At 42.9% G+C, this 13,102-nt stretch overlaps 1 protein-coding gene across 1 annotated transcript; it reads left to right on the top strand.

Annotated features, from left to right (window-relative positions):
- Positions 1-2,498: 2,498 nt before the first annotated feature.
- Positions 2,499-11,221, top strand: LOC142498058 (indolethylamine N-methyltransferase-like). The gene is made up of 3 exons (XM_075606565.1): positions 2,499-2,646; positions 2,813-3,020; positions 10,792-11,221. Exons 1-3 carry the CDS (start codon positions 2,499-2,501, stop codon positions 11,219-11,221), a joined length of 786 nt encoding a protein of 261 aa, XP_075462680.1.
- Positions 11,222-13,102: the final 1,881 nt, after the last annotated feature.

The following is a 13,102-nucleotide window of genomic DNA, read 5'->3' as shown; positions in this document are numbered from 1 at the left end:
TGAGGGTGGTAAGGCCTCCCAGTTGGGTAGTGGGGGAGGGTGGGTTAGCCCCTTAATTACTCTAGCAGTTACTAACCATTACGGTGATTAAGGGGTTAGGGGATATTATATTGGCTCTTTTTTTTCTTGTGTATTTTTTGCAGCACCCGAGGGCATGGACGGGGTGAGGATGAGGATGGCCTTCATCATGGGTGCCTGGCAGGGGTGAGTGCAAGATGTATTTATTTTATTTATTCTGCTTAATGTATTTTAAATGGGCAAATGCATTATTATCCATATGTGGATAATAGTAATGTTGCCCATTACAGGACTGTATGTGTTGGGGTCGGGTTGTATTAGATATAACAATGTTTATTGAGGGCCTAGGAGGTGGGTAGTGGGGCCGTTGTGTGTTTTTTTTTGTATTGTGATTAGCGGGGGTGGGTGAAGGGGCTATTAGCCCAAGGATGGGTGTTTAGGCCTTGCGGGTGGGTGACGGGAGGGTTAACCTCTTCATTACCTTAGTGGTATTAACAGCTAAGGAATGAAGGTGTTAAGTCCACCCGCAAACCCCACAAAGCCTAAACACCCATCAAGGGCCAAATATCCTCTTCACCCACTCCTGCTACCCACAATATTTATGTCACGGGTGGTTAACCCCTTCATTGCCTTAACGGTTAGCCGCTAAGGTAATGAAGTGACTGTGAATGCATTTTTCCTGCATCGGATGCATACCGGGGGGTTCCGGTGCTGGTAATAATGGGCATCACCTCTGTAGACCCATGGCATCAATCCGAGGCAGGAAAATAGCCAAAAAAAAGTTCCGTCTCGCCGTTCATCCACCGCCTCTGCCCACCAACTTGCCAACTTTTTGGGCTGGGATGGTTTGGAGAGAGATTCCCAATTCTAGAGTGGCGAAAAGCTGATCTAGGCAACTAGAATTGAGCGTGTTTGAACAGTGGTGAGAATGCGGCGAAAAGTGCTGTTTCGCCGATTACTGCATGACCCCCTTTGTGTGAATCACACTAACAAAATGCTATCGTTTTTAGTGCAGACAGACTTGATGATACATACCGAGACCACAATAATTGCACAATTTTAGTGTCATATCAAATGGATCATTTCTAAAATCCTAATGACAAAATAGTATTCAGGCAACAACATTAACAAACCCGGATCAGCACCTTCCCATGTGAATATATGTGCAGAAGCTTATCACATGCTCTGATAATTGCTGAAATACTGCGAAGCCAACCGAGCTTCTACTATTCTACCTTCTTAAGCAAGGCCCCGCTCCCTCTGTCAGCGCTCCCGCACTGCAGACTGGCGGGGCGCTAACATACACAGACCGCGATCTGTGGTCTGTAGGGAGCGGGAGCCGGAGCGGGAGGTGGGCGGGAGAGGGAGGCTTGAGCGGGAGGGGGCGTGGCTTGAGCGGAGGGACCCGCTACTTTCCCCCTCCTCCCTCCCTCCACGGGCTCGGGCTGGAGCTGCTGATGGAAGTAATCACAAGCAACACACACACTCATACACACACGCAGGCACTCATAAACACACGCAGACACACACACACACACACACACACACACATACACACACACACACACACACATACACAAACACAGACAGGCACTCAGACACACACAGACAGGCACTCACGCTGCTTTCCCTCCACACACCTCCCCGCTCCCCGAAGCCTCTCCTCCTCCCGAAGCCTCCCCTCCTCATTGGCTCACAGCCACACCACGTGACGCGTCAAAGCTAGGGATTACAATTCTCTTGAATCCCCTAGCGGCTGACGCGTCATAGCGTGTAGTGAGCTGTGCAGCCAGGGGGGACCGGGACCGGCTCCGGAGGATTCCCCTGCTGGTGGGGAACTCTCGTGTAGCCGCCCACGCCGCCGGGCACAGCGGGTACCAGCCCTAAGGCTTCTACACGTGCTGCATAGAAGTAACAGGTTCGTTACACCAAAGAGACGCACAATGGATTCCAGTCTCCACAAGCATTACCATGATGAAGAGTTTGATCCAAGACTGTATATAGAAACATATTTCTATCCTGAAAATAATGATATGTTTGAGCAGGTGGGTGTATATCCTAATACACAATTAAAAACATAAATAAAAACATGGACGAAGGTGCCCACTCGTACTTCTCATACATGAATCACACTAAAAAAAAAACCTTTTTTTTTCTGGCAAAAGAATCATCACAGACAGACTTAATGATACATAGACAATTATAAATGCAAAAACGTATTGTCATGTGTCATGTGTCATGTCAGATGGATAAATTCAATAATTATCCATGTGAAAAAAAAATATTATTCAACAACTTTAGCAAACACAGATCAGCACCGTCCCACGTGAATGTTTGGGCAGAAGCTCATCACATGCTCTGAAATACTGCGATGCCAACCCAGCTTCTACTATTTTACCATCTGAAGCTGGTACCTCAAGGCTTCTACACGTGCTACATACTGTAGAAGTAACAGGATCGTTACACCAAAGAGACGCACAATGGATTCCAGTCTCCACAAGCATTACCATGATGAAGAGTTTGATCCCAGAGGGTTTATAGATACATATTTCTATAATGGAACTAATGATATGTTTGTGGATACGGTTGTATATCCGATTAAACAATTGTTTAAAACGTTCTCTTCAGGTACGTTCATTTATAGTTGCTATTGAAGTTACTGTAAAATATTATTAACATTTTTGGTGAACGGAAATATGTGAATAAGTACTTATATTTTCTTCAATACTTTGCTAATGTGAATACAATGTTGTTGAAAATGTGTACTTTCTTATTTTGTAACCGTTGAATGCAGGGCGTGTGAGAGGGGAAACCCTGCTTGATGTTTCCGTGGGACCTCTCGCTTTCCATCTCATAACCGCCTGTGATTACTTCAAAGAGATCAATGTGATAGAATTTACTGACGCAAATATCAGGGAATTTGAAATGTGGAGGAACAAGGTGCCTGGAGCTGCTGACTGGTCTCACACAGCAAAAATAATTTGCGAGCTGGAAGGAAAGAGGTAAAGTATATTTCAGTGTGTCAGTGTGGGGAGAGAGTGTCAGTTTCAGGAGATAAAGTATCAGTGAGGAAATGGAGGGAGAGAGTCAGTGGGGGAGGGGGAGAAAAGTGTCAGCTGGGGGGGAGGGAGAGCGTGTCATTTGGGGGAGGAAGAGTGTCATTGGCTCCTCTCTCACATTTGCCCCTCACATTCAAAACATTTCTAAAACTTGTCGCTTTTTCCTCCGCAATATAACAAAGATACGCCCTTTCCTCTGTTGCTCGACTGCTAAAACTCTGACTCAGGCCCTCATTCTCTCCCGTCTTGATTACTGTAACATCCTGCTCTCCGGCCTTCCTGCCTCTCACCTGTCTCCCCTACAATCTATCCTTAACGCTGCTGCCAGAATCACTCTACTCTTTCCTAGATCTGTCTCAGCATCTCCCCTCATGAAATCCCTCTCCTGGCTTCCGATCAAATCCCGCATCTTACACTCCCTTCTTTTCCTCATTTTTAAAGCTTTATACTCTTCTGCCCCTCCTTACATCTCAGCCCTAATTTCTCGTTATGCACCATCTAGACTCTTGCGTTCTTCCAAGGATGTCTTCTTTCTACCCCCTTTGTATCTAAAGCCCTCACCCGCCTTAAACCTTTTTCATTGACTGCCCCTCACCTCTGGAATGCCCTTCCCCTCAGTACCCGACTAGCACCCTCTCTATCCACCTTTAAGACCCACCTTAAGACACACTTGCTTAAAGAAGCATATGAATAGTACTGTGGCTATTCTGAACACATGATACATAAAGCTTGGCCCCCTGCAGACGCACTTACCAGAACTCCCTCCTACTGTCTCTGTACGTTCTCCCTACCTAACAATCAGACTGTAAGCTTCTCGGAGCAGGGACTCCTCTTCCTTAATGTCTAAAGCACTTATTCCCATGATCTGTTATTTATATTATCAGTTATTTATTTGATTACCACATGTATTACTGCTGTGAAGCGCTATGTACATTAATGGCGCTATATAAATAAAGACATACAATACAATACAATACAAAATTGGGGGGAGGGTCAGAGAAAGGGTTAGTTTGGGGATGGTGAGAGAATGTCAGTGGGGTGGAGAGAGATTACGTGCGGGAGGTGTCAGTTGGGAAGGAAGAGTGTCAGTGGGGAGGGGAGAGAGAGTGTCAGGTGGTCGGAGAGAGTGTCTGTTATGAGAGGGAGAGATTGTCAGTGGGGGGAGGGGCTGAGAAAGTGTCAGGTGGGGGGAAAGAGTGTCAGAGGGGAGTGGGTGAGAGTGTCAGTGGGTGGGAGAGAGAGTGTCAGCAGAGAGAGGGGGAGATAAAGTGTCAGGTGGGAGGGAGAGTGTGTGTCAGTTGGGGGAGGAATAGAGTTTCAGTGGGGGGAGGGGCATAGAAAGATTCAGGTGGGGGGTAGAGAGTGTCAGTGAGGAGGGGGGGAAAGAGTATCAGTGGGGGAAGGATAGATAGTGTCTGTGGTGAAGGGGAAAGAGTGCATCAGTTGGGGAAGGGAGAGTGAGTGTTTCAGTGGACGGGGAGAGAGTTTTTCAGTTGGGAGGGGGAGAGGGTGTGGCATTGGGTGGAGAGAGAGATTGTCAGTGGACAAAGAAAGAGTATCAGAATGAGTATCAGTGAAGGGAAGGGGTGAGAGAGAGCCAAGAAGGAAGCAGCATGGATAGCAGGAGAGAGGCTGTGTGTGTGTTCTGGTTTTGGTGTGCAAAGAGAGTATGAGAGTGTGGAGTGAGACAGTGCCAATTTGTAGAGAGAGAAAGAGTGAGAGAGGTAGTGTCAGTTGGGGGAGGAAGAGAGTGTTAGTGGGGGGCAGGGCAGAGAAAGTGTTGGTGGGGGGAGGGAGAGAGAGTCAGTGGAGGGGTAGAGACTGTCAGTGGGGTGGAGAGAGAGTCAGTTAGGGAGTGTCAGTTAGGGGAAGGAAGAATGTCAGTAAGGGGAGGGAGAGAGAAAGTCAGTGGGGGAGGGAGGGAGAAAGTGTCAGTGAGGAGAGTGGAAGTGAAAGTGTCAGGTGGGGGGAGAGAGTGTCAGTTGGAGAGGAAGAGAGTGTCAGTGGGGGGAGAGGCTGAAAAAGTGTCAGGTGGGGGGGAGAGAGTGCAAGTGGGGAGGGGGTGGGAGAGTATCAGTGGGGGAGGGAGAAAGAGTGTCAGTGGGAAAAGGAGAGAGTGTCAGTAGGGAAGGGGAAAGAGAGTGTCAGTTGGGTAAGGGGGAGAGTGGGTCAGTGGGGGAGCAAGAGTTTGTTAGTGGGCAGGGGGAAAGAGTTTGTCAGTGGGGAGGGGGGATAGGGTGTGGCCATGGGTGGGGAGAGAGAGTGTCAGTGGCAATGAGCAAGAAAGAGTGTCAGTGGCGGGGAGGAGGGAGAGAGAGCCAAGAAGGAAGCAGCATGGATAGCAGGAGAGAGGCCTGAGTGTGAGTTCTGGTATCTGTGTGGGCAAAGAGAGTATGGAGTGAGAGAGTGTCAATTTGGAGAGAGAGAAAAAGAGGGAGAGAAGAAGAGAGGGAGAGAAGAAGAGGGAGAGAAGAAGAGAGGGAGGGAGAGAGAAAAAGAGACATAGAGTGTGTGAAGAGAGAGTGTCAGTATGGGGAGAGAGAGTGCCTGTGTGGGGAGAGAGTGTCAGTGTGGGAAGAGGGAGAGAGTGTCAGTGTGGGGACAAGGACATGGAGCAGATAACAAACTATATAGAATCGATGGGGATGGGAAAATAGGAAGGGGTCATAGAGGTAAAATGGGGGCAAGTGTGAGTTTGGCAAGCAGCGAGACACCCATAGTAAGGTACTACTAGAAACTTCTAAAAGCTAAACCCAATTGATGTAGAAATGGAGGAGCAGATAAGATAATAGTACAGGGTGAAAAAAACTGAAATGCATGCTTACAAATGCAAAAAGCCGGACAGATACAATGGGGGAGCTTGAATTAATATCTGCAAGGGAGCAGTATGATATCATAGGCATTACTGAAACATGGTGGGATGAAATTTACTGTATGACTGGGCTGTTAATTTAGACGGTTATTCCCTTTTTCGAAAGGATCGAGCAAATAGAAGAGGAGGTGGAGTATGATAATATGTTAACCGGATCTAAAACCTATTATAAGAGAAGATGTTTATGAAGTGAATGATGAAAATGTAGAGACTTGTGGATAGAAATTAGCTGTGGAGGAAAAAGTACAAGGAAAATGTTTGTGGGGATATGCTATAAACCACCAAATATCTGTGAGATTAAGGAAGCCAAAATACTTTTGCAAATGGAGAAGGCATCAAAACTTTGCATAATGGGTGATTTTAATTATCGAGACGTAGACTTGATTAATGAGATTAGCATTACAACAAAAGGAAGGGGTTCTTAAACAAAATTACATGACCCAAATTATTGAGGAACCAACCAGGAGAGGTGCAATACTGGATTTGGTAATATCAAACAATGTAGAAGTAATAAACAAATATTCAAGTTCAGGAACATTTGGGTAACAGTGATCATTACATGGTCTCATTTGAAATAAATGATCATAGAATAGATTAATTGGGTTCAACAAAGACGTTTTAAACTATAGAAAAGCAGATGTTAATAAATTGAGGACTAATCTACAAAGTATAAATTGGGATGATGGTTTTGCAGGGAAAAATGTGGAAAATAATGGTCAGTCTTTAAAACATGGTTAGAATAGCACACTTATCACTGTATACCCTTGGGTAATAAATATAAAAGAAATGTCTAATTAACAGGTACTGTAGTGGAGGAAATGGAAAATAAGAGGCAAGCATTTCAATTAAAGTAAGAAGGGACGGAGGCATCATATCAGAATTATGTAGCCATTGCTGGGTATGGCTAATATTCCGTCCTAGGGCTGGCAGTAAACTCTGGTACTATCAGGTTGCCAGTAGTTAGTATGGGGGTTTCCTCCTTCCATTTTGTACTGCACTTGAGTGACAGCAGGGGGTGGTACATCCTGTTGGAGCTGGGACAACAGGATGCCTGCCTACTGGCTTTACTTAAGGGCAGGACCACCCTAAAGTTAGCAGTGCCTTCCCCCACTTGAGGAAGGCAGGTCACACAGTGGAAAGGCTGAGATTGGGCCTTCCCCAGTCCTCTTACCTCCTGGGGATAGTGAGTGTAGTCCAGAAAAAATAGAGTGATGCTGCACACCTCAAAATAGAAAAAAAACATACAATTACCGGTGCTCCAATGTTTGCACGAAAGCCTGCAGTCAGTCCTAGATAGATGAACAAAGGAACAAAGGGCACTGCGGATTAAAGCAAATTAAACTCATTTATTGAGCCAACACGACGTTTCGACCTTAGTGGTCTTTTTGCCATTGTCACTTGAAAAAGACCACTAAGGTCGAAATGTCGTGTTGGCTCAATAAATGAGTTTAATTTGCTTAAATCCGCAGTGCCCTTTGTTCCTTTGTTCATCGATAGTGAGTGTACTGTAGACCATACTTCTACCTCCACTAGGGGAGTGGGGAAGAGCTAGGACGGCTGCGGGTGCCCTTGGCCTATAGTGGCGATCCAGGGACCATCATCCGGTGAATACTGAGAGACTGTATTGGGCAGATCCTTTCTTGTTCCTGTTACTGCAGAGTATAGTAATAAACCCGTTCCAGTTTGCAATATACTTCCTGCCTGGTGCGTGACCTTACTAGGGGGAAGAGATAATAAGTTATACCATGGGAGATCACTTTCAGTTGCTGGAGCCTACGGCAGATGGAGGCACTGCACTGCTAAAGATATATGTGGGGTATGAACCCAAGAAGCCTGTTCCTGTGTCCCCACTACCATCGGCGGATAACTCAGCCCTCCTATTGCCAGCAGGTATATTCACCATACACCCTGTAATGGCCAGATCTCCCAGAGGGTGGGGAAAACACTGTCACAATTATAAGGAATATACTGTAACAAAAGTTGCAAATTGGCAATCAAATGCACAAAAAAGGATTATGAAAAAAGGATTGCAATAGAAAGTAACCTTGTAATAGAAGAACCTAAAAAGTTATTTAAGTACCTTAATAACAAAACAATTAGAAAAGAAAATATAGGACCCTTTCAATGTGAGATAATTGGAAAAAGCAGAGCTATTAAACAAATTTTTTGCCTCTGTGTTTACCAGGGAAGAATAATTTGCAATTGTAGTGCCACAGGAAGAAGCCACAACCTGTATATTAACGAACAATTGGTTAACTGAGGAAGAAGTTCATAGGCGGCTTGATAAAATAAAAGTATATAAGGCACCTGCCCCTAATGGCATACATCGAATAGTCCTTAAGGAGTTAAGTTCAGTAATAGCCAAAGAATTACATTTAATATTCAAGTACTCCATTTCTATAGGCTCAGTACCACCAGATTGCCGTAAAGCAGATGTGGTGCCTATTTTTTTTAAAAGGGAACTAGATCACAACCAGGGAATTACAGACCTGTAAGCCTGACATCAATAGTGGGGAATTTATTTGAAGGTATAGTACAGGATAATATTAAGGAATACTAATGAAAAACAAAATTATTCATAAAGTTATGAAGGAGAGGTCATGTCAAACTAACCTTTTTAGTTTCTTTAAGGAGGTATGTAGGAATTTAGACCAGGGTAATGCAGTTGATGTGGTATACCTATATTTTGCAAATGCTTTTGATATGGTTCCACAAGAGGTTAGTGTTCTAAATAAAACAAATTGGACTCTAAAAATATTTGCACCAAGACTGAAAACTGGTTGAAGGATAAACAACAGAGGGTTGTCATAAATGAAACTTTTTCAGGTTGTGCTAAGGTTGTGAGTGGAGTACCTCAGGGATCGGTACTGGGACCCCTGCTTTTTATCTTGTTTATTACTGACCTTGAGGTTGGCATAGAGATAAGGTTGCCGGATGGGTTCTCCAAAAATACTGAACAAAATGGTGAAAGGTACGAGGAGCTAGAGACACACACCTCTCACCTCTCTCTGCTCCAAGCCATTTTTCCTCTCCTTGGCCCTATCCCCAAGCTCCTGACATCTCCTCCTGATGGGATGCTACTGGGTAATGCACAAAAAACAGAGAAGTGGTGCACAGAGGCAAGGAAATGAACCAAACGCAGCTCTAACAAAAAAGGCTACAGTATTTATTGAAAAAAAACGAACAAAAATCACATAGCTAGGTAAGCTCTGACGCATTTCATCCCACAAGGGAGTTTGTCCAGCACCCTAGCAACAGAAAACCTGCAGCCACCCAAGCCGGTCAGGTCACAATGTCCAGAGAGATAATACCGGACACATACATGTCCAGTTTTACCTCTAATTTTGTACTAGACTGTGTGTCCAAATAAAGGGCATTCCAGTTCAAAACTGGACACCTGGCAACCCTGATTATAACTATCGTTGAGCCTGTTTTCAGCAGCTACAGTCCCCTTCCCATGCTCCTGGGTTTTGGCACGATCCTCTATCCCGAGTAGGGTTTCCAGGTGGCTTGTCCAAAAATTTGGACACAATTGTGAAAAATGCGGCGCATTCAAAAAGTCGGCGGGAGGTTTGTTATTTATATAATCTCTGACAGTTACTTAACTCCACGTACTGTATGCAGATATGTTATTTATAAATTATCTGACCGTTATTTTTTTTTTCAAAATTACACTCCACATACAGTATGCACCAATTTGCACTTTTTCATAGTCTATGAAGCATGTGTCTGGGGTGCGTATGGAGGGGTATGGGGGGTGTATGTGGGGTGTGTGTGGATGGTTTGTGTGTGGAGTGTGTATGCGCAGTGTGTGGAATGTGTGTGTATGTGTGCCTGGGGTGCGAGTCATTTAAATATATTTTGTATATCCCAGTATCTAAGATGTCCTTTTTGAGCAAATGTATGTTATTTAGAGGGAGGGTTAGGAGGTATATAAATTGTGCGGGATTCTATTAAAATCGTTATCTTGTATTTTCATTTTGTCAATCATATTCAGTGCCTCATAGAGATGTAATATATAGGAGAAAAAAATAATACAAAGAAGGAAAAGTGAAGAATACATGAAAAACTGAGATAATACAGTAGCTAATAAGGATAACGGAATTCCATGTCTTAAATACTTCTTAATTAGTGATTATGTAAAGACTGACTCTTTCAATATGTCAACGTTTAATAAGAATACTGTATCCTTCTACTTTCTATAAATGAGAAATAACTCAGTTTTCTGTGTGGAAGGTGTAAAAGATGTCAGGAATTGGTAAAAACTGAGATTTATTTAAGTCCATTCTGCACTCCACTGACACAGATAGGGACATCCTTACTGAGCAGTCTTCTGCTCATTTTGACATTTTAATTATATTATTCATTGGGAATGGGCGAATCCGTTCAAATCCGTTTCCCGGAATTATGCGCATTTTCCCCCCAAAATCTGTTTTGCGGTGTAAAATCCGCAAACAGACATGGTTGGTTTTAATCTGTGTGGATCAAAAAACTCCATTGGATACAAACTGTGGATGGATTTGTAGAATTCAATCCGCGGATTCAGCAATCCCTCGGCAGAAATGGATGATACAAATCCGTCCACGGGTTCCGGAATACGCGGAGTGTATTGATAATACTATTAATATTAATAATAAAAAAAAATACGGAAAACTTGATTCGCCCTTTTTTAAATTGAACCGCTAAAATCAATGCACCAAAGGAACCGACCGATTCGCAGCGGATCAAAAAATATTTGCTCACTTTATCAGTCATTTGAGTGACACATGTACATTATTTTCAGCACGCTCCACTGTTTGCTCCAAAACGGCCACGTGATCCTCTTTCATTTTGTCATTTCAGCGAGGAGTGGGAAGGGAAGGAAGACAAAGCAAGAAGAGCAGTGAAACGCATTGTCAAATGTGATTTCACCAAAGATAACCCTTTAGAGCCTGCAGTCCTGCCACAGATGGACTGTCTGCTCTGCATGTTTGTCTTACAGGTTGTTAGCAAGAACCACCAGGCTTTCTGTAACTACCTGAAAAAACTAGCGTCAATGCTAAAAACTGGGGGACATATGTTAATGGTGGGGACATATAATGGAACCTTCTATATGGTTGGTGAGCACAAGTTCTTCAGTCTGTCATATGATGAGGAGTTTATAAGAGAGGCTGTTTGTGATGCAGGATTCATCATTGAGAATTTGGAAACATTACCTACTAAAAAGACCAGCACTTTCTCAGATTATGACCATGTTGTGTTTATGATAGCACGCAAGGAGAGGGAGGTTTAGTGATAATAAGTATACAACAATGTATTTGACACTTTACCTACTGAATGACAAAAGTTCAGCAAGTATCTCAATGACTACTTACTGTATAAAATTAATTACCGTATTTCTTGGAATTTTTCATTTGTAAGTGTAACTGCAGTGATATGACAGGAAAGTATACTGTATGTATGCGTATATTTGTTTACACACAGTATATGTACATGTTTGACAAGACCTTTATTATGTATTCTTTAATTATCTTTACTATGTTAGAATTAGAATAAGGTTATACTATTAAAAAAAAAGTAACCCAAGCTAGTGATGAACTTAGAAAGTGTCACCTGGAAGACACAGAAAATGCTTAACAGAAGACTAAGTCATCTTTTTATGATAAGGGTAATAAGGGGGCAAGATCCTAGCCAATAAACTTAAGGGGTTAGGGTCTAAAACAGTGATTTAAGCTGAGTTAATAATGGGCACATATTTGATCAAATATAAACTACCAAAATTGCAAAAAGATGAGTTTAAGACCCCAAATACTAAAATAACAAAACTGAAATTATTAGAAGTTATCAAGGCTTTAAAATCCCCGAAGACCCCATGACCTAATGGGTTATAAAATTATATTAATATCCTATCCCCAATCTTAATAGATCTTTTTAATACATTTTTGGAGAGAGTGCAGATCCTGGAACAGGTGACAGGAGTGAGCATTGTGATACTAAATAAAGCTGGTAAAGACCCAAATAGCTGTGACAGGTACAAGGTGATTTCCCTGCTAAACACAGATCTTAAGATCTATAGTAAGATTCTTGACAATAGTTTAAATCCTATCATTAAACGTCTAATGGACAATGAGCAGGTGGGGTTTATCAGCGAGGGTCAGGCGTGGAATAACACTAGGAAAATTATAAATATTCTAGATTATGTGAGCCACACTAGACGCAAAGCCATTCTATTAAACCTAGACACAGAAAAGGCATTATTTGATAGGATCAAATGAAAATTCCTATATAAGACACTGGAAGCATTTGACTTGAACGAGTTATACCTTAGGGGGGTACACGTTCTTTCCAAAAATCCTACTGCAATCCTTAAAGACCCTGGGGGTGATTTTAAAATCACTAATGGGACAAGGCATGGCTGTCCTCCTTCACCCCTGTTGTTTATAATAGAGCCACACACAGCCACAATCAGAGAGTTCCAATATTCAAAGTATTAATATAGTAGATGAGACATATAAATTCCCACTGTTTGTGGATATATCATTTTGACTATTTTGAAATCTGTTCACATCTCTCCCTAACTTACAAGCTGTACTTGCTGAATATGGCAGTCTATTCAGTGTACAAAATAAATATGGATAAGTCGGAAGCCCTAAATGTAACCAATCCATGTCACAAAATCAAATGTCTTAAATTGAATTTCAATAACAAATGGAGGGAGACACATTTAAAATACTTGGGCATATTGGGACAGGAGGTTGTAACCAGGCTATATAATAAAGGTCAAGCCCTTTTGGTTACCCTTGCGCCATATATAAGGGTCCAAGAGAGTTAGTTCTTGGGCCCAGTAACATTGTATTATTGCATTTTATTGTCTTTAATAAAACCATTTTTTGTGTTTTTCCCTTTCTGGGCATGCAATCAAGCTTTTTTTGAGGATAAATGTACCGGGAATCATGCCTGATTCTCAGATACATGTTGCACATTTTCCCCGCAATATCTCCCCTTGAAAACGCAAGCGCAACTCACCACAAGGGTACCCTGCTTCAGCACCGCTTAGAAAGGAGGAGGCACAGGGATAAATATGTATTCCTGTAGCTGAGGGAATCCCTAGGTTAAGGGGGGTACCCCAGTTAATGCCAAGGTGACCCACAAACAGTATAGGGTTTGTGGGTAC

The sequence above is a fragment of the Ascaphus truei genome, chromosome 6, assembly GCF_040206685.1.
Source record: "Ascaphus truei isolate aAscTru1 chromosome 6, aAscTru1.hap1, whole genome shotgun sequence".
In the NCBI taxonomy this organism is placed as follows: domain Eukaryota; kingdom Metazoa; phylum Chordata; class Amphibia; order Anura; family Ascaphidae; genus Ascaphus; species Ascaphus truei.
Note: the sequence above shows the minus strand (reverse complement) of the source record. Positions and strands in the feature narration are given on the sequence as shown.

What these genes read in the sequence shown, in the direction of transcription:
- LOC142498058 (XM_075606565.1), top strand. Translation starts at nt 2,499, where the DNA reads ATGGATTCCAGTCTCCACAAGCATTACCATGATGAAGAGTTTGATCCC. An exon ending in GTTTAAAACGTTCTCTTCAG is followed by an intron (nt 2,647 to 2,812) that starts GTACGTTCATTT and finishes CGTTGAATGCAG; the next exon opens with GGCGTGTGAGAGGGGAAACC. An exon ending in TGCGAGCTGGAAGGAAAGAG is followed by an intron (nt 3,021 to 10,791) that starts GTAAAGTATATT and finishes TTGTCATTTCAG; the next exon opens with CGAGGAGTGGGAAGGGAAGG.